Source organism: Sinocyclocheilus anshuiensis, unplaced genomic scaffold (genome assembly GCF_001515605.1).
Source record: "Sinocyclocheilus anshuiensis isolate Anshui unplaced genomic scaffold, SAMN03320099.WGS_v1.1 scaffold964, whole genome shotgun sequence".
Classification (NCBI taxonomy): domain Eukaryota; kingdom Metazoa; phylum Chordata; class Actinopteri; order Cypriniformes; family Cyprinidae; genus Sinocyclocheilus; species Sinocyclocheilus anshuiensis.
Window position 1 is genome coordinate 956,445 of NW_015552666.1, and position 19,838 is coordinate 976,282.

The 19,838-nt window shown below is 37.5% G+C and overlaps 2 protein-coding genes across 3 annotated transcripts in view; both read left to right on the forward strand.

The window, feature by feature from the left end:
- The window catches only part of LOC107667398 (protein kinase C delta type-like), a 19,057-nt gene extending 8,926 nt beyond the window's left edge, over positions 1–10,131 (forward strand). Inside the window, exons 2-18 of the mRNA XM_016459071.1 lie at positions 3,022–3,150; positions 3,525–3,724; positions 3,816–3,882; positions 5,491–5,650; positions 5,731–5,762; positions 6,003–6,088; positions 6,164–6,293; positions 6,548–6,648; positions 6,763–6,853; positions 6,930–7,060; positions 7,159–7,332; positions 8,038–8,129; positions 8,259–8,321; positions 8,430–8,568; positions 8,655–8,843; positions 8,992–9,120; positions 9,211–10,131. Coding sequence (XP_016314557.1) covers positions 3,042–3,150; positions 3,525–3,724; positions 3,816–3,882; positions 5,491–5,650; positions 5,731–5,762; positions 6,003–6,088; positions 6,164–6,293; positions 6,548–6,648; positions 6,763–6,853; positions 6,930–7,060; positions 7,159–7,332; positions 8,038–8,129; positions 8,259–8,321; positions 8,430–8,568; positions 8,655–8,843; positions 8,992–9,120; positions 9,211–9,369 — 2,052 coding nt within the window. The 5' untranslated portion in view covers positions 3,022–3,041 and the 3' untranslated portion in view covers positions 9,370–10,131. The remainder of the gene's footprint in view (positions 1–3,021; positions 3,151–3,524; positions 3,725–3,815; positions 3,883–5,490; positions 5,651–5,730; positions 5,763–6,002; positions 6,089–6,163; positions 6,294–6,547; positions 6,649–6,762; positions 6,854–6,929; positions 7,061–7,158; positions 7,333–8,037; positions 8,130–8,258; positions 8,322–8,429; positions 8,569–8,654; positions 8,844–8,991; positions 9,121–9,210) is intronic.
- Positions 10,132–11,173: 1,042 nt separating this feature from the next.
- LOC107667352 (protein DDI1 homolog 2-like) lies at positions 11,174–18,620 on the forward strand. 2 transcript variants are annotated; one of them, XM_016458976.1, is made up of 10 exons: positions 11,174–11,588; positions 12,435–12,561; positions 12,647–12,907; positions 12,991–13,117; positions 13,233–13,360; positions 13,610–13,738; positions 13,824–13,927; positions 14,676–14,868; positions 15,599–15,649; positions 15,915–15,926. In XM_016458976.1, the coding sequence occupies exons 1-9, from the start codon at positions 11,451–11,453 to the stop codon at positions 15,607–15,609; spliced, it is 1,218 nt and encodes a 405-aa protein (XP_016314462.1). In that variant the 5' UTR covers positions 11,174–11,450; the 3' UTR covers positions 15,610–15,649; positions 15,915–15,926. The 2 variants fall into 2 exon arrangements, with proteins under 2 accessions (XP_016314462.1, XP_016314463.1); XM_016458977.1 differs by lacking the exon at positions 15,599–15,649 and having other exon boundaries at positions 15,915–18,620.
- The last annotated feature ends 1,218 nt before the right edge of the window (positions 18,621–19,838 follow it).

Sequence of the window (19,838 nt, forward strand, 5' to 3'; positions counted from 1 at the left end):
GACCAGGCCTGGATTTTATTTTGTGTTTTGGTTCTGTTTGTGCGCGACAGTCGTCCGCGAGGGGCTGTCGCGCTAGTTTGTGTTTATTTTATTATTAAAGTTTTATTTAAATGTTCACCGGTTCCCGCCTCCTCCTTCCTGACTTACGAACGTTGTTACAGACACATTTTAAGTGTGTGCACACTCTCTGGGCGAGATCAGGGTATATCTGAGAGCGCACGTCCAGTTTTGTGCGAGAGGAAATGAAATCTGCATGTGAGCGGAATTATGTTAATGTACTTTTATACTACAACAATGTGCTCTCGAAATTTGTCAGTAAAATAACGCCATAGCTAGGGATGTAACGATTAACCGCGAGCCGGTTGAAAATCAATTCAAATACGTGACGATTCAAATCGGTTGAGATGCCAAACAAATCGCGTTACAATTAGAAGTTTATATGAATGTATCTCTGAAGGGAACTTACTATCTTTAGAAAGGGTTACGTGGTATTTTCTTTTCATCTTGCCTCTGAACAATGCATATTAAAGTAGTATTCATAAGCGCTGCTCTGCTTTGTTTACAGCGGTAACCCAGGAAACACTGTATCATTGCTGTTCATAAGCGCCACCTGCTGGCAGAGAGTGAATCTGCGTCCCATTCAGCTCGTCTGCTGTTTCGTTCAGATATGTTTTACGTAGTATAGTTTCACAAAACTAAAGTCAGACCATTCTGTTTTTGTTTCAAATTTCAAAATTATACAGTCTAATTTAGATTAAAAACTACTCCTGCTGCATGTAGGCATGTAACGATATGAAAATTTCTTATCACGATTATAGTGACCAAAATGATCACGGTTATCAGTATTATCACGGTATTGTTAAAATGTGCTGGAAATGTTCAAAAAGAACTGACACACAATCAAAAAAATCAACAAACAACAAATAAAGTGAGTTTTTGTTTGCATAACTAAAACAATAACATTGCCAATGATGGCCGGATTTTAAATGACAACATGACTGACAACAGTTTATCTAATAGCATGTTGAAATATCTAATGTAAATGTTCAAATAAAGCTTTGAAAAAGTTTCATAAATGGTAAACCTCACATTTCAGCTTTTTAAAATAAAGAAAAGGGTTAAGTCAAAATGATATTTGATTAATAAATTATTATATGTATTTTATCTGCTCCATAAATAATACTAGATACCTTATTGTTTAAATGTGTAGAATCCACATAAGCGTGTTTTTCATCAACCGGTCAAAATTTACAGCAGGGCATGCAAATTCTGTCTATTTTTTTGGCCCAGACAAAAACTGCACACAGGCTGAATGTAAATGTAACTCTCTGTAAATCCACTCTCTGACACTAGGTGGCGCTATAGTAACAGTAGAATTAGAGCTGTTTCCTGTAACCTCCGAGGTCAAAACAGCATTGCGCTTAAAACACGACTTTATTAGGTATTACATGGAGCGAAGACGAAAACAAAATGCCATCAAATCTTTTCTCAAGACAGTCAGAATCTTCAGAGGTACATTCATATAATTAATTCATCCATATATTCATTTGTATAATTCCCTTAGCACTCTTTAAAACCTCCCAGCTTTTCCTCCATGTTTTTACACAAAACTAAACCACTCTGCTGCTGTGCTCACGCGAGTCTGTTACTTAAAACTGTGTTTTATGCTTCAGGGCTCCAGACTAATTCTTCCCACTGGTCGCTCTTTTGCGACTAACTTTCTCATTTGGTCACACCAGCACATGATTTGGTCACAATATTTTTATTTTTATTTTTTGGGATTAATCAGTGCATGCTGATGAACATTTATCATAGTTTATAATTATATGAAAACGAAAGTGGTTAACATTCAACCCCTTCTTTTTCATCAGTATTATTTGTGATTTAAATCAGTGCAACCGCACACAAAATTTAGTCGCACTGGCAGAAAAAATTATCGCAAAATGCGCCCATTTGATCGCACACTGGATCCCTGTGCAGTACAGTATGTATTTATCCTCAGTTGTTCAAATCGCGGTAATCAAATACGGTTATAGTGATAATTAAAATATGAAACGGTAATACTAACCGTGGGGTATTTTATCACGATTTATCGTCAAACCGGTAATCGTTACATCCCTAGCTGCATGTATGCTGCATCTTTGTTTGGATCATGAATAAAATCCAGTGGTTGCCTCTAATTTTCAATGGAAAGAGCACAGACAAAGCCTTAGTTTGTTCATATTAAGAGATTTCTTTTATTTGTGTAACTTGTTTGATTTGGGGTTTGTTTTAAAATTTCTATTTAGTTTTGTTATATTTCAATTTCACAAAGAAACATGCAGCAATAGCCTAATAAAAGACACCTTTTCATTTACTGTATAATGTCTTCAATCTCATTTTGTTAAAAATCGTGAGAAAATCGAATTGTGAAATCACAATCGTGAATCGAATCATGAGTTGAGTGAATCGTTACATCCCTATGTAGAACATAACTAATCTTCAGAAATCAAAACTTCAACTTCATTCCTAAAACACCTTCTGATGTTCTGATGCCTGCATTAACAAGTCATTGTCTCTTTGGTACATAGAAACTTCCACCCATTCAGTGTGAGGTAATAAGAAAGAAGTATTATACTTTTAATTCTAAACACTGGAAATACTAATGAGAAGAGTTCAATTGTGATGGTGCATAGTACCTGCCAGTTTGCATATCTTTTTGAAGAATCACAGTGTTAGAAACTGCAGCTCAAGTATTTTTATTTCACGGTCACTGGTCATGTCAGTCTGATCATTTCAGCAAGACTAAACAATTTCCTCTGCAGGTACATGCGCTAGCATGAACAAAGTATAGGTTCCTATTTATGACTAAATATAATTATGATAAAATTACCTTATTAGTTCTAAACTGAAAATAAAGCATTTTTAATGTTTTTTCTTTATTGCTATATGCAGTAATGCTGATGTTTTTCTGCTTTACTCAACATATTACAGAACACATCAGTAAAGTCATAAGAATTTTGCTTGTCTATCTTTTTTTAGGTTGTGTCTGAGGGGTTGCCATGGCCCCTTTCCTGAGGATTACGTTTAATGCCTATGATCTTGGCACATTCTCGCCAGTGGCTGAGGCGCCATTCTGTGCCGTCAAAATGAAAGAAGCTCTCAGCACTGGTGAGTAAATGTGTACGCGGTTATGTGTGTGTAATGGGTTTCAAGTGCATGGCTATGTTTGGAATGGCATACCGCCATGCATCTTGTGCTGTTTTTTGCAGTATACTGTATGTACACAGAACAACATGCAAATCCTCCATCTGCATAGAACTGGATTACGTGCTTCATTTTGCCAAATGAATAGTTTAGAATGGAGTACACTGCACAGAATTTTGTTTCCCACAGTGTAGTGCACCTTTACTTTACCTTAATTTCAATGTGACTAAAAGCATTATCATTTGTCACGTTTAATATAATTTTTCTAGCTGATTAATGTATCAAAGCTGGCAAGACTTAACTTAGTTAAATCAAAAATGTCGCCCTTTCCTTTTAAGAACGAGGAAAAACATTGATCCAGAAGAAGCCCACCATGTATCCTGCTTGGCGATCCACATTTGATGCACATATTTATGAGGGACGTGTCATACAAATCCTACTCATGAGAACCGCAGAGGAACCTTTAGCAGAAGTTACTGTGGGTGTGTCTGTGTTGGCAGAAAGATGCAAGAAGGCAAATGGACGTGCAGAGTTTTGGGTATGTGATGACATGGTTATGTGTATACATTTGTATGAGTGTCAGTGTTTGCACTTTTACAGGTAATGTTATAGTCTTGCTTCATTTTCAGGTTGATTTGCAGCCTTCAGGGAAGGTTATGATGTCTGTACAGTTCTTTATGGAAGATTCAGATACAGGTAAGACTCGATCATACTTTCACTTAAACACTCTTTCTCTCTTACTGTACAGTGATTTAATGTTCACAGGAAGGGTTTTTTCCAAAACAGAGCTAAAAGGCTCATTAACTTGAGACTGGATTGCCACTCTCATAAAAATGTCATTTCCATAAAAACTGGTAGATTTAAAGACAGTTATTCATATTATGCTCAACCAGTTTAGTACATCCACCCTAAGTTAGTGTGTCAATTATGGGACACCTCCCATAATTTTTTACCTCAGTGCCACCCTTGAGCTCCTTCTCAACAGACATTTCAACCCCTGCTTGAATCTAACCTATTGCCATTAGCAGTGGGAGGGGTTATTCTTATCTGATCATATATATGGGTGTGTGTGTGAATCCATTTGGACTCTCTTTAAAGTTCTGTGCACAGGAATGTCTCCGTTGAACAGCTTCAAAAACAGCTTCAGAACAGCTTGTCCCTGCATTACACTGTCAAAAATTCTGTCTATCTCTTCTTTTCCGTTTCATTGTTTTTAGAATACAAAATGTTCAACTGCAGATTTGCAAAATGATGTGTAAAATTAGATTAATATTCAAAAGTTTGGGGATGGAAAGGTGTATTTTTTTTTGAAGGGGTCATATGATGCGATTTCAATTTTTCCTTTCTCTTTGAAGTGTTACAAGCTCTTGGTGCATAAAGAAGATCTCCTTCGTCGAATCTGCCAGCCGCCGCTCACTCAAAGCCGCCGTGTGTGACGCTGTGTGTTTCGTTGTGAAAGCGAAACCTTTGTTTGGCGTCTCATGCTCACCAAGCCTGCATTTATTTGATAAAAATTGAGTAAAAACAGTAATATTGTGAAATATTATTATTACAATTTAAAATAACTGTTAACAACTATTTGAATATATTTTAAAATGTAATTTATTCATGAGACCGCAAAGCTTCAATGTCATATGGTCCTTCAGAAATCATTCTAATATGCTGATTTGTTTCTAAGGTAACATTTTTCTTTTACTTTCACAGTTGTAAACAGTTGAACTGCTTAATATTTTTGCAGAAATATTTTTTTTTTTCAGGATTTTAAAAGAACAGCATTTATTTGATATTCAAATATTTTTAACAATGTAAAAGTCTTTACTTCCACTTTTGATTTAATGCATACTTGCTGAATGAAAGAATTCCTTTAAAAAAATCTCACTGGCCCCAAACATTTGAACGGTAGTGTATTTTCAGTGCTAGCTTATTTGTGGGTTGATTGAACAACTAGTCAGTTAATCAAACTTAAAGAAGCCCTGTACAGTATATTTAGGCTGGTTGTGGATTCTCTTGAGCCCATTCAGGTGTGTTTTTTTGGGGACGTTTACATGAGATGCTTGTTCAAAACAGCTAGACAAAATTTAATGCAGTGGATCAAAATGTAGGCGATTTAAAAGTTGGTCAAAAAATTAATAAAGAAATAAAAAATGCATAATATTTACTATATGTATATAAAATTATTATTAATTAAATTATAATGAATTGTTTTCAGGACATAAAGATTTAATTTAATCACTGTCAAAAAGTTTCCTGTTATCAACTTGATTCTTCTTCCATCCTGTTTTGATTTTTCTCTTTATCTCTCAGACTGTCGTCAGTCAGTAGTGTCGGAAGAGGAGGCACCAACTCTCAATCGCCGTCGAGGAGCAATTAAACAGGCAAAGATTCACTTCATCAAAAACCATGAGTTCATTGCCACCTTCTTCAGACAGCCCACCTTCTGCTCTGTCTGCAGAGATTTTGTTTGGTCAGTCCTGATTGTTCAGTTATAAGATGTAAGAACTTCATAACTCAGACGTCCTTATAATTTTGTCTTTTGCTGCCCAGGGGTCTTAACAAGCAAGGTTACAAGTGTAGACGTAAGTATATTTTGCTGTTGTTATCCTAAATACTTCTCCACATATGTCCGCAGTTTGTTTTAGTAGGAATGTGCCCTAAATGGGGGAATACATGAATAGATTGCTTCCCATTGTTCAATGTTTAACTTGTATGAATGTTTTAAATGTTTTATTCAGAATATAGCAACACTGTGAAAACACATCCTGTCCCAATGCCTGAACCACCCTTAAAAATGTTTTTTTTGTCTTCTTCTCCACCAGAATGCAATGCAGCCATCCACAAGAAGTGTATTGATAAAATTATTGGAAGGTGCACGGGCACTGCAGCCAATAGTCGAGACACTATGGTATGTTTTGTATTAAACTATTTTTTATTTTATTTTATTGTACCATGGTTATTTAAAGTTTTTGTGTGCCTACAGTTTCAGAAGGAACGTTTTAAGATTGACATGCCACATCGCTTTAAGACCTACAACTACATGAGCCCCACCTTTTGTGACCATTGCGGTAGTCTGCTGTGGGGCCTTGTCAAACAGGGCCTCAAATGTGAGGGTGTGTATACTGTGTGTGGATGAGGATGTGTATGTATTGAAAAGGCCCCAAATTAACTGCTAGCCATTATTTGTTTACATTGTGGTTTCAAACATTTTAATATTTAGAAATACTTAAAATTACCAGCCCACTAGTCAGTGACTTTATAAATTGGCTAGTTATAATTACTTGGAAAAAAGGCACTTTTTGTTATTTGGTGCTAGTCGTAATATTGGACCCTGATTATATGTTTGCAATCGTCTCTTCTCTTTCAGACTGCTCCATGAATGTCCATCATAAGTGCCAGACTAAAGTGGCCAACCTGTGTGGCATCAACCAGAAACTACTGGCAGAGGCTCTTACCCAAGTCTCAAGTGTAAATATTAATGTTTGCACAAGGTTGCACAAAGTTATGAGGCACTTAATGTACTCTATTTCAACACATTAATGCTGTTATGTTTTGAAGTTGTGTATGTTTTTGTTGTCACAGAAATCCACCAAGCGACCTGAAAGCAACTCGCAGAGCAACTCACAGGATCTTGGTGTTTACCAGGATTTTAATAAAAGTCCTGATGTTAATGGTAAGTATGATTGATGGTAACTAATTGTGAGAATTAAAAATATGATTCTGATTTGACAGCAATTTTTATATTGTAGATGGGGCTCCTTATGGGCATCTGTGGGAGGGTTCGAGTCCTCATCCCCCCTCTCGAATCACCCACCAAACACGTATCACTACTGAGCTTTTCATTTTCCATAAAGTCCTGGGTAAGGGAAGCTTTGGCAAGGTAACAAACAACTTCTCTCTCCCTCAAACACACATTCATATACACTTGTGCTCAGGGTCACACACACAAACACACATTCATCATCTTCCTGTTGTCAGGTGCTGTTGGCTGAACTAAAGGGCACTAGTGAATGGTTTGCAGTGAAGGCATTGAAGAAAGATGTGGTGTTGATGGATGATGATGTAGAGTGCACCATGGTAGAAAAACGAGTGCTGGCTCTCGCCTGGGAAAATCCGTTTCTTACACACATCTACTCCACTTTTCAGACCAAGGTACACCACAGACATTTACACAAAATAGTAACACACACAGTTGTATGTATGCAATTGTGCCTGTCACATTTATTCAATTATCACTGAGCCATTTAAAAAATGTAATTCTGTTTCTCAATATAATTCCAATTTTCTACTTCAAACATTCTCATTCAAATAAGGCCATTTTATACTAGACAGATCAAGAAATGTGTTTATTATTATTATTAAGATGGCATGGATGTAGTTTCAAAGCTAAACACAACTACATGTTGATCTTAGCTCAATAAAATAGGACAGAACATTAATATGAGATTTTCCAAGAAAGTATCAGAGTTGTGGCCCAGTGGTCTATGCTCATGATGTATGTAGGTGACCTGAATTCAATTCCTGACTCATGTGAAGTGACGTGTGACCCATACTCGGAATTTGTGCTCTGCATTTAACCCATCCAAGTGCACACACACAGTAGTGAACACACACACCCGGAGCAGTGGGCAGCCATATTGCTGCGGCGCCCGGGGATCAGTTGGGGTTTCTTTGCTTTGCTCAAGTGTCTCACCTCAGTCGTGGTATTGAGGGTGGAAAAGAGAGCTGGTTATTCACTCCCCCCACTGGATGTCTAAATCTTAGCAACAGTGCCAAACAATAAGTTAATGGAGAATGTCATTAACGGTTATTAATTGTTAGCATTAAAAATCACATTAATTTGTTTATCTTTAACAGGAGCACTTATTCTTTGTGATGGAGTATCTGAATGGAGGAGACTTGATGTTTCATATACAGGAAAAGGGGCGTTTTGATCTGTACAGAGCCACGTATGTCACACATACGCATATAAAATGGTTTCAATAATATAAAAATATAGTTGAACCCTTGATTTAATGGGCATATGTGGTATATAAATGGCACCAAAGTAATTGTTCTGAATGGAATTCTTCTGCCAGGTTCTATGCAGCCGAAATAGTGTGTGGCCTGCAGTTTCTCCATTCCAAAGGCATTATTTACAGGTACACAACTGTTTCACCATTGTTTTGTTGTATTTGTTAATTACTCCACTCAGAATTCATAGATAGGCTTTCTGGATTATTTTCACTGTTGCTCTCTCCTTTTGCCAGGGATCTCAAGCTGGATAATGTGATGTTAGATGGAGAAGGCCATATAAAAATAGCTGATTTTGGAATGTGTAAGGAGAATGTGTTTGGGGACAATCGGGCCACAACCTTCTGTGGAACTCCAGATTATATCGCTCCTGAGGTATGAAACACACTTTGATGTTGGTTCACTCTCAGGCCGTAATGTCCTGGTATTGACCCAATGTGTTTGTGTGTGGGAAATCACAGATTCTGTTGGGTCAGCAGTACGCATTCTCAGTAGACTGGTGGTCGTTGGGCGTGTTGGTATATGAGATGCTGATTGGTCAGTCTCCTTTCCATGGTGACGATGAGGATGAGCTGTTTGAATCGATCCGAATGGACACACCTCATTATCCCCGCTGGATCACAGTGGATACTAGAGACATGCTAGAAAGGGTACACATGCACAAATACACATTTAAAAACACAACACAAATGAAATGTCTACAATTACACTTTATATGTATATACAGTATATGTGTGTGTGTGTGTGTATATATTTATTTATTTTTTTGTTTTTTTTGTTTGTTACATCTGTACACAGCTGTTTGAGCGTGACCCATCATGCCGTTTAGGGATTGTGGGTAATATACGAGGCCACCTATTCTTCAAGACTGTCAACTGGTCTGCTTTAGAAAGGAGAGAAGTTGAGCCCCCTTTCAAACCAAAAGTGGTATGTTTTCCCTCTCGCATCTTATCTTCTTTTTTGTTTTTGTTTCCTCATTATTTTTTACTTTTTTTTTTATTTTATATTTAATTGCAGAAAGCTCCAAATGACTGCAGTAACTTTGACCGGGAGTTTTTGAGTGAGAAACCCCGTCTTTCACACTGCGAGAAAGGCCTGATTGATTCCATGGACCAGAGAGCTTTTGCTGGGTTCTCGTTCATTAACCCAAGAATGGAGCATCTTCTACAAAAGTGACACACTTACAATGTAGTCAAAAAGAAAAAGATCTATTATGTTCATGTGCTTGTAGTATTGAGACAGTTTATTGCTCCAACCAAACCAACCATGTGCACTCTCCCAGCTCTTCCTTTAAAAGGACTGAACTCTAACCTAAGACACGACAGGCCCTTTGTAACCTAACACATATTTTGAGCCTCCTCATGGTGCATCAGTGAGATTGCAGTCTTGTTGCATTTTAGGGTCCCCCAATCTCAATGCAATTTTTAACTTGTCCTCTCAAAGTTAGGGTGTCTAAAAATAACTTTGCTGGGTTAGTACAAACTTGACAGTTGAATGCAGGGAGTGTGCTGTTAGTTTTGTTTGGGAAAAGAGCAATTCAAAGAAGTGTGCAAAAACAAATTAGGTAAGATATTATATACAAGTATTGTTTAAATCAATATTTGCATGCTACAGTCATGGATTATGTTGTGCATTTCTGCTGTGAAGTGGGTAATTATGTTTGAACAAAGCATTGACCTGAATTTGTGTTGAATGTGTGCTTTGTAAGTGTTGTATATATTGTATTTTAAATAGTTTGAAAACAATGTGTGTATCTGATACAGAAACATAGCTATCTTTAGCTCAGAGAGTCATCTGTTTGTGTGTGTTTTAGTGTGTATATTGTTGCATTTTAAGGTGTTTTTATAAAATGTACTTATTAAGAGTCCACATGATCAAATACCATACATGACTCCGTCTTACAATGAGAAACTTCACATGGTCCAATAAACATTTTGATGGTGAAAAAAAACTGACTTGGACTGAGATTTATTTTTACTGTCAGATTTAGTTTTTAGAATGTCACTGGCCTTTTAGGTTTGTAGTAATATTTATACACCTAAGAGAAAAAGGAAAAAAAAATCATGTCAGTATAATAATTTTAGTGAAAAGATTAACTGAAAAAAATGATTTCTGACCGTTTGGATAGAGGTTCACATGTCACACATTTGCTTATTTGATTAGTGATCTGGAAATGGGTTTCTTTGTTTTAAATATTCCAAGATCCTAAACCTTTCCTTATTTGCAGGTTTACATTTTTTAATTAAATTTCGAAGGTTTTCAAAGTGCTCTGAGGTTTTTGGTACCAACAGTATTTTGTGAGGGCAATGTCAACGATACAATTTCACCCTTAAAGTACCCTTAACTTTATAATTGACAGTCCTTCCTCATATTTATTATAACAGTGTTCATTTAGTTATTCATCTAATATTAATTAAAACTGCTGTAATTAAATGTATTTTTTCTCAGAAAACTAGTCAATATCCATTCCAGAGGTGATGAATTAAGTTGAGCCGTAGCGCCCTCTACAGTACGGTGGTTGGGTGTGTTGCTACTTGCTGGAGATAAAAATCAAACATGCCTCAGTAATTCTAAATAGTATGCATATGCATATTGAATATTATGTAGTAATTTCATGTATTTTATGTACTGTATGTGCTATTAGTACAGCTTAATCGGGTTATAAATCTTGCTGTAATCACACAAACAAAAAGTCTAAATAAATAGGCTATGCATGCATGTATACACGAGTATAAAAGCCTGAGGCTACACTGAAAACCGAGCATCTCTGTAGAATTAAACAGAAAATGTTAGGATTTCAAACAAAGAAAAGATTCAAAAAAAGACACACACACACACACACATATTTAATCCAATCTAAATGTGTGAAATTGACCATGTTAACTTTAAACAATTTAATTAAATATTGAATTATTCGCTTTTTTATTTCTTTGTTCAATTAATTTATCATATCAAAATGCATTACTGTTTTGACGTTGTATGTTGTTTCTGACTTCCTGTCTCAGTATGCTACGACACACGTAATCGGTTTGCGGCAGTGGCTGAAGAGCTGTGGAAAGGAAGTGAACGAATTCTTTATTAGTGAATTGTGTTTGCTTGTTGAGTTGTTTCTCCATGCGTTTAAACTCTTCATAACCAGATATTACACAGCGTTTTAACGGGGCAGTCCTGGGCTCATTTCCCACAGAAAAACTCCGGAGTAACGGCATTTTCTGACTGCGAGTAGCGGTAACCGGGTTCGAGCACCCCCGAGCACAATGCTGCTCACAGTGTTTTGTGCACCGAGAGACCGCTCGGAAACCACTTTCGCCTTGGAAGTGTCCCCGGAGCTTGAACTCAGGGATTTTGTGGCTCTTTGCGAACTAGAATCAGGAATACCAGCCAGGGAAATTCAGGTAAATGTCTTTCAAAAGTGTTGCAACAGTTATTTAGCCTCTATGCTAAGCGACCTGACTAAACAAATTGGTGCCAAACAAGCCAGCAGGTCCATTCTATTAATAGCATACTGAGGCTATGTCAACACTTCTGGAAAACCCCAGATCTCGAAAGGTTAACAGGCCATAGTTGCGTTTGCCACGCTAATTTCAATTAAACGTAGTTTGTTTGCTAAATATGAATCATGTCAGGAAACTGTAATACACGGAATTGTGCCCTGTAAAACATGGAAGCCCATCTCCACCACATAACAAAAAAAAAAATCATGCTTTGGTAAATCATAATCATGACAAATATTGTCGTAATTATGAGATAATTACGTCAAAATGGTTATACTAAGCCGAAATATGAGACAAAATTTCATTATGACCTGAAAAGTCGAATTGTTATGCCATGATTGGGTTTTTCTGTCATAATTATTACTTTTTATGTCAAGTCTTTATATGTAGTAATTATGATTTTTTTTTGTAATATCATAATTATGATTTACTAAAGCATGTTTTTTTTTCTAATGTGGTGGAAATGGGCTTCCGTAGTTAAAACGCATATGATTGATTCTTTATTTGATATGGGTGTATCGAGGTTGTTGAAAACCGAAAGAGAAACTTTGTCTGTATGTACGCCCATTTAATGGTGCATGAATTGAAACGGTAACCTGTAATTTATTAACAGAAAAGCTTTCAAAACTGAAGCATTTTTTTGTATATTTTAGACCTAAAACGCTTAATTTCATAGGTGTTTTGAGAAAAAGATGATATACTGTATTTTCACATATTGAACAAAATAATGCAATCTTTGCTGTACAGATCTCATATGCAGAGCAGCCTTTACAAGATCCCACCCGAGCCCTGGGGAACTATGGGCTGAAGGATGGAGATGTGGTAGTGTTACGACAAGCAGAGAGGTTACTAGGGCCACAACCCACAGTTCCTGGTAAACCAGCATAACTTGATCTATTTTAAAATGGACTAACATGAGCTTATCATGTCCTTAATCATAACAAATCTTAATGTCATAGGTCTGCCTCGCATCGATTTCAGTTCCATTGCGGTTCCTGGGACCTCCTCAGGCCAAAACAGACAGCACCAAGCCCAGCGTCCCAGTGCCACCCAGTCACGGCCGCCCCCCGCCACCACCACACCAGGCTCAGCCCTTTCTCCTCAGGGATTGGACAACCCTGCCTTGCTACGTGACATGTTGCTGGCAAATCCACATGAGCTGTCATTGCTTAAGGAGCGAAACCCTCCCCTTGCTGAGGCTCTACTGAGTGGAGACCTTGGTAAATGAAGATGATGGTGCTTAAATGCATCTATATGGAAGATTGAATGTTTTGTGACAGAATCATTTTGATTCCTTTTTCAGAGCGCTTCACCAAGGTGCTATTGGAGCAGCAGCAGGACCGAGCCCGAAGAGAGCAGGAGAGAATCAAACTGCTGACTGCAGATCCTTTTGACTTGGAAGCTCAGGCCAAAATTGAGGAAGAAATCAGGTAACAAATAAGGGGTGAGATTATATGCACAGCAAAAACATTGTCTGTGGCACAGGGATCGTAAAAACAAAAGAAAAGCACTGAATCCGTGACATTTTTTATTTTAAATTTCCAGACAACACAACATTGAGGAGAATATGACCATTGCTATGGAAGAAGCACCTGAGAGTTTTGGCCAGGTGGTCATGCTCTACATCAACTGCAATGTCAATGGACACCCAGTAAAGGCCTTTGTTGACTCAGGTAGTAAATCAGGTTTAAGATTTTTTTTTTTTTTTTAAGTCTGCTGGAAATTATGTTGTTGAGTGCTTTGTTATATATTGCTCATAGTAATGTTACGTTGAACATTATGCCTTAAAAACCAAGTGATAAATATTTTGGGTTAATATACAGCGTCCAGGTGAGTTATTTTCAGTCATATGCTATTTTTGTATACTACTTCGACACTCCTTTTAATACTTTTTTATTATTCTTCTGGTTATCCTTCTTTAGGAGCTCAGATGACAATTATGAGCCAAGCATGTGCTGAGCGATGTAATATCATGCGTCTAGTGGACAGACGCTGGGCAGGCATTGCCAAAGGTGTTGGCACCCAGAAAATTATAGGCCGAGTCCATTTGGGTATGGCATTTATTGAGACCTGCTCCTTTAATATTCAGTATCCATTTCATCCATCCATTATACTAAATATATATCTTACATCCAGCCCAGGTACAGATAGAAGGAGATTTCCTGCCTTGCTCTTTCTCCATTTTGGAAGATCAGCCCATGGATATGCTGCTTGGCCTTGACATGCTGAAGAGACACCAGGTCTGCTTGGAAACTTTGGTTCATAGCAAATCAAATAATCTATTTCCCGTAATGGAATCTGTTTGCCTGGCCATTAATGTTGCTTTAATGGAATAAAACAAAGTTGAGGATGCAGACTTTTTCCATATTCCCTAGACACACAGACTTTAGCAAGTGAGATTACTTTGTCTGCATGTTATTGTCAGTGTGAAAATATTGTATATCTCCCTAATCTTACAAATATCACCCAAATAGTTTATTAGCTTAATGTAATATTATGTAAATGTATTAGGGCTGCACGATAAATCGCATGCGATATTTAATGCGCATCTTGTCAGTAAAGACGGTTCTGTAATCAGCGGTAAATCTCCATCACCTGCGTGCTTTCACATTGAGCAGCATTAACTACACAGAGCCGTTGTTCACTGACGAGCTGCGCAAAAAATCGCGCGAATATGAACGTGGTTTTGCGCAACTCGTCAGTGAACAACGGCTCTGTGTAGTTAATGCTGCTCAATGTGAAAGCCCACAGGTGATGGAGATTTACCGCTGATTACAGAACCGGCTTTCTGACAAGATGCGCATTAAATATCGCATGCGATTTATCGTGCAGCCCTAAAATGTATATTTAATTTTATTAAACAAACGTTTTAGAGAAGATTACTAGTAGAAGTTTTCATTTTTTTTCATTCATTACTTGAAATCTGAGCATGCAAGCTCTGCTCTCTTCTACTGACTGTTGTTCACAACTTTACTTGCTTTCATTCAGTGCTCCATAGACCTAAAGAAAAATGTCCTCCTCATTGGGACAACGGGTACAGAGACACATTTTCTACCTGAGGCAGAGCTGCCTGAGTGTGCCCGGCTGGCATATGGGCCAGAGGGACGAGAGGATACCCGGCCTGAGGAGATTGCAGATCAAGAACTGGCAGAGGCAATACAAAGATCTGTGCAGGACAGCGGTGAGATGCATGATATGTAGGCCAAGAGATGGCATGGCTAATAGGGTTGGAATAAAGGCTAGAGTTAAAATTTAACACATGTAATGAATACTCATTAGTGGTTTGTTCTAGAATTATGAGGCTTTCCTTATTTAGGAATCAGAAGAATATAACATTTTAACAGGTTTTGTAGTCTGTTTATCCTGGTTGCAGTGCAGAACCACTCATCTAGTTCACAAGGTGGCGTACAATGTATGAATGAAAAACACTTCCATTAAAATGTTTGGGGCCAGTAAGATTTTTTTTGAAAGAAATTAATAGTTTTATTCAGCAAGGTTGCATTAATCAAAAGTTAGAGTAAAGACATTGGTGATACTTTTTTTTTTTTTACTGTATTTATGATTAAATAAATACAGCCTTAATGAGACCACTTTAAAACACCTTTTAAAAATCTTACTGACTCCAATCTTTTGAACAGTAGTGTATGCTTGTACATGCCTGTCAAAATAACACTAATGAAACTATCTGAGGAAACATGGGTTAAAACATTAGTAGGACATTGGCTTTTCAGAATATATTCTTTAGTTTTAATATGCTCACCAAAAACTTGTGAGTTGAACACCACCTTGTGTATCTAATGTGATTTTTAGGTGCATGCCTCTTTTCTCTCTCTTTTTCTGGATGTGTTTTTGCTAATTTTTTGCCTCTTATTGCATGAAATGTGTGGCGTTTGTGCCCTAACTATGAGCAGGACAAAACTGATGTCATATGGACAGACACAGGAGAGGGCTCTACTTACCAGGTATTACGTTGACCGTGGGTATATCTCATTAGCCTAATAAAGTATTTTACCCAGTAAATATTGGACATATAATATACAGTACATTGGTATGCACAGGAATGGCTTCCATTTTGTGAGTAATATCTTGCATATCTTGAATCAAGTTAGTCTTTGCCTGTCTATGATGTTAACTATTTTGCATGGTTTGCAGTGTTTGCTGAATTTGCATGGTTTAACTTATTTCAATGTAGACTTTCAACTTCATCAGTTACTGTTTCTCTTATAGATATTGAAGATGGAAAAACTACCTCACCACAATCCCTGCCATTTAAACCCCTCAAACAACCCACAACAACTTCAGCCTCAAGTCAACCCCACAGTCTCACCCTAGACCGTTCTAAGTCTGCCCCAGCCTCAATAAACCAAGGAGTGTCCCCAATTGAAATTCCCGCATCGATTGAATCCTCTCTACTTCAACCCTTGAAAGTGGGTGAACCCTCTCCAGATCCCTCTGATGACACCTTCAGATCTCAGTCCCAAGGACTGGCAGATCTGACATCGGCTTGCTTGCAAACAGGTGCAGATGCTCCTATCCCAAGCGCTCTTTCCTCTCAGGAACCATTCTCTAGTGCTGTGCCCGAGGACCATGAAGTGACAGGCAACATTGTTTCAGGAGATTCCGGCAGTCAGATAGATGTGGATTTGGGGAAGAATATCACTTCCTCTGGGACTGTAGCAGCAGAATCTCCCTCTGTTCTTTTTAACCCAAGGTCTCAGACTCAAACGCTGGATCAGGAAGTGGACATGGACATTTCTTCCAATGCAAAACCAGAAGCTGGCCATGACTTTTCTGATCAGTCCCAGAGAGACCAAGGTATGATGGAGGATGTTTCAGGGGCTCAATCACAACTCATGCCTGTTCCAGAATTTAACCTTGAACCCTGTCATGCTGAGCCAGCCATTTCTTCTGTCCATTCAGACTCTGCGAGTGTAATACCCTGTGAAAGAGAACAGCCAGAGACAGAGAACATCCCTTCCTTGGCTCAAGCCCTTAAGGAGCTCCATAAACTTCTGATGTCCAACACTTGTCCAACAGTTTCTGGAAGGATTCCTCTATCTGATGCTAATGATACTACACCAAGACAAGATGTTGTTGAGGTGAACCAGGATCCTGCTGCAACAAACCATGTCACTCTGAACCCAACTATTGACTCATCCTCTAATACTGCCACAGCTAATGACATGGAAGAAAGTGTTGCCAAAGCTGACTTTACTTCTCAATCAGTGGGAGATATTCCAGATGTACCAACACCAAGCAATCCAGGGCACACAGAGAACCAACCTTCTAGATGGGTAAATCCCATAGTGGAACAAACGAATGAGTGCACTTACGCGGCTGAAGAAAATCGGGCCATTGTTATTGAAGAAGGTTCTGGGCCAGTGACTTCTTCCCAAGGAGATCTTGAGTTCCCTGAGGGTCAGCAAGGGCAGGACATTGTGGACAAAAACACCTCAGGCATTGACATCTCAGCTGACCTGTTTCAGCAGCGCCCGCTTTCTGTAGCAGCTGGCTCATCAACCAATTCCAGCCTAGGGCCTGTTGCATCTCCTCAAACTGAAACCACTGAGATGGATCCTCTTTTCCTTGGAGACTCCATTCAACCTGCACCACAGCCCTCGATGGGACAGTTTCCACTAGAGCACATTCAGAGGATCCAGGCATCAGGGTTTTCAGCCCTTGAGGCTGCTGAGGCACTGGAACAGGCTCAAGGCAGCGTGGAGCTTGCCTTATTGGTGCTGCTTGCAAGAAAGATCACTGTGCCCTCATAGACTCAGAATCTACTCTTATTGGTGGCATCAGTTAACATATGAGCCTTTTTTCATCCTGTGGTTTTACTTTAGCAGTCCTTGTGGTTTTGTACTCTGGTTGTCGTCTTCTGGCTCTTCTACTTTGCCAACATACATAATGTTTAAAAAATAGATTTGTGAGAAGCTGGCCATATTTCCCTTTCAACAGAACAATGATGTCTGTGCAGTCTTTTTTTAAAGTTTTGCATGTTGCCTCAATAGTTCGTAATGGATTGTTGATTTTATTGGTTTGGTTTGAATAAATTTGATAAACTGTCAGACATTTTACAGGATTATAAATAATTACAGGTGGTGGGGCTCAATAATAAAATTCTTCTTGTGGCAGAAATAGACTCTTCCAACAACTGCATGGTTTTACATCTCAAAATTGATTTACATGCCTGATGTTTACTTATTTTAAACTGAAACTTCTGAAGCATCTTACTAAATTTATTTTGTATAACTGTGGTAATAGGAGCAGATAGTAAACTGGTAAAGCACCCATTTCAGAGTCCTTTTTCTTATTTGAATTGGCAATAATGTTCAAGCTGAGGTCATTTTCTCTTTAATTATTATTTTATTTGATAGTTGCCAATCCTGTATAACTTGACATGTTTTCAATAGGTTGCCTTTGGAAATTATTAAAGAATAGACTTGCCATTACCTTTATGTGTTCATAGTCCATCCTTGAACAATATTGTCAGTCTTTTGGTAATGATATAAAACAAATCTAAAGGGGAAGTTATAACATACTTTTATTATCAGTAGTATCTCTTTTTATCAGATTCATGATGTTGTGGCTGTGAATGTAGTGTTTTACATTGTGTTTTTGATTTAAATTTAAACGGACAGGAAAAAGCTGGTGCTGACAAAGTAATCTACAGGAAGGTTTTGTTTTTTTGTTTTTGCCCGTCTACCACTACATTGTTTTGGGAAGTCTGTTTTATTCTCTTATTTGTTGTCCCTTGTCTAAACGCTTGATTTTGGTGTAAAGCCCTGATGTTCCCTTTCCAGCTGTCTGTGATCTTTTGTCATGTCTACATTCTTGTTATTTTGTAATCTCTGGGTCATATATCAGTTCAATCTATTTGAGACACTCAGTTTCATCTTGTATACAGTTTAAAACCAAATAAAAGGAAAAAAAGTGATTCTTATATTTCAAATGTGCAGCTGTTTTTTTTTTTTTTAGTATTAATTGTAAATAGTTGACTGCAATAATGTGACAAGCATAAGTGCATAAGCATAATGCTTTATATGTTTTAATGTTTATTAGATAAATTGGACAGATTTGTCAGTTGTGGAAAGTCTTATAATGCTAAAATGCCTATTAAGTCTACTTGAATTACTTACAATTAACAGTGTCATTCATCTTTCATAATAATAGGGTGTATCTCACACTGAAGTGTTAAATGTTACCCTAAAAGCAAAAATATATATATTAAGAAATATTTTAATTATGTATTATTAAGAAAATGAAACATAAGTTTTATTTATTTTTACATCTTATATGCAGATTCTTCGTTCGTTTGTTCTTATTAATTAATACATGGAGACCACAAGTAACGTATTGAATTAAAAGTGACATTTCGAAGTAGAAAGACTGAAATTGTATTTTGTCAAACGTATTTAAATAAACTTTGTTTCATTTACATCTTATAAAAAAATATATACAGTGGGTAATGTAATGACAATGATTTTGTTATCTGTAAACATTCTTTAAAGGGGTCATATGATGCGATTTCAATTTTTCCTTTCTCTTTGAAGTGTTACAAGCTCTTGGTGCATAAAGAAGATCTGTAAAGTTGCAAAGACTAAAGTCCCAAATCCAAAGAGATATTCTTTATAAAAGTTAAGAGTCAGCCACGCCTACCTAAAACGGCTCGTTCTAACACGCCCCCACATATCTACTGGTGCGTTCAAGTCATGTCGGATAGATCGTATTTACGAGATGAACGCCACCACAAAGTCGTTATTACGAGTGGGAAACTCGAAACTTTCTTTAAGCCCCGATTTTAACGAGTTGGGTGCGTGTCAATGAGAAACATGGCGGAATCGATGGATGCAACGGGTAAATTTTTGTTTACATTTATAGTTTTGATGAAGTTTTTATGCGATACAGATTAAAGTGGCTTAATAAATTACTTTTTAAAAATATTAAAAACGCAAAACACTGCAAAACACCTGATGCGAATTCTTTGCTCTTCATTTTCTATAAGCAGAGTTAACAGACCCTGTTGTATTTTCTTGTAATTGCCCCTTTAAATTAAAAAAAAAATGTGACGTGATAAGACACAGACTTTAGGTTCAGCCAATAACAAAGTAATCTTCGTCAAAGCAACGCCCAATCAAATGCATTAAAATT

What these genes read in the sequence shown, in the direction of transcription:
- LOC107667352 (XM_016458977.1), top strand. Translation starts at nt 11,451, where the DNA reads ATGCTGCTCACAGTGTTTTGTGCACCGAGAGACCGCTCGGAAACCACT. An exon ending in ACATGCTGAAGAGACACCAG is followed by an intron (nt 13,928 to 14,675) that starts GTCTGCTTGGAA and finishes GCTTTCATTCAG; the next exon opens with TGCTCCATAGACCTAAAGAA. An exon ending in AAGATCTGTGCAGGACAGCG is followed by an intron (nt 14,869 to 15,914) that starts GTGAGATGCATG and finishes TTTCTCTTATAG; the next exon opens with ATATTGAAGATGGAAAAACT.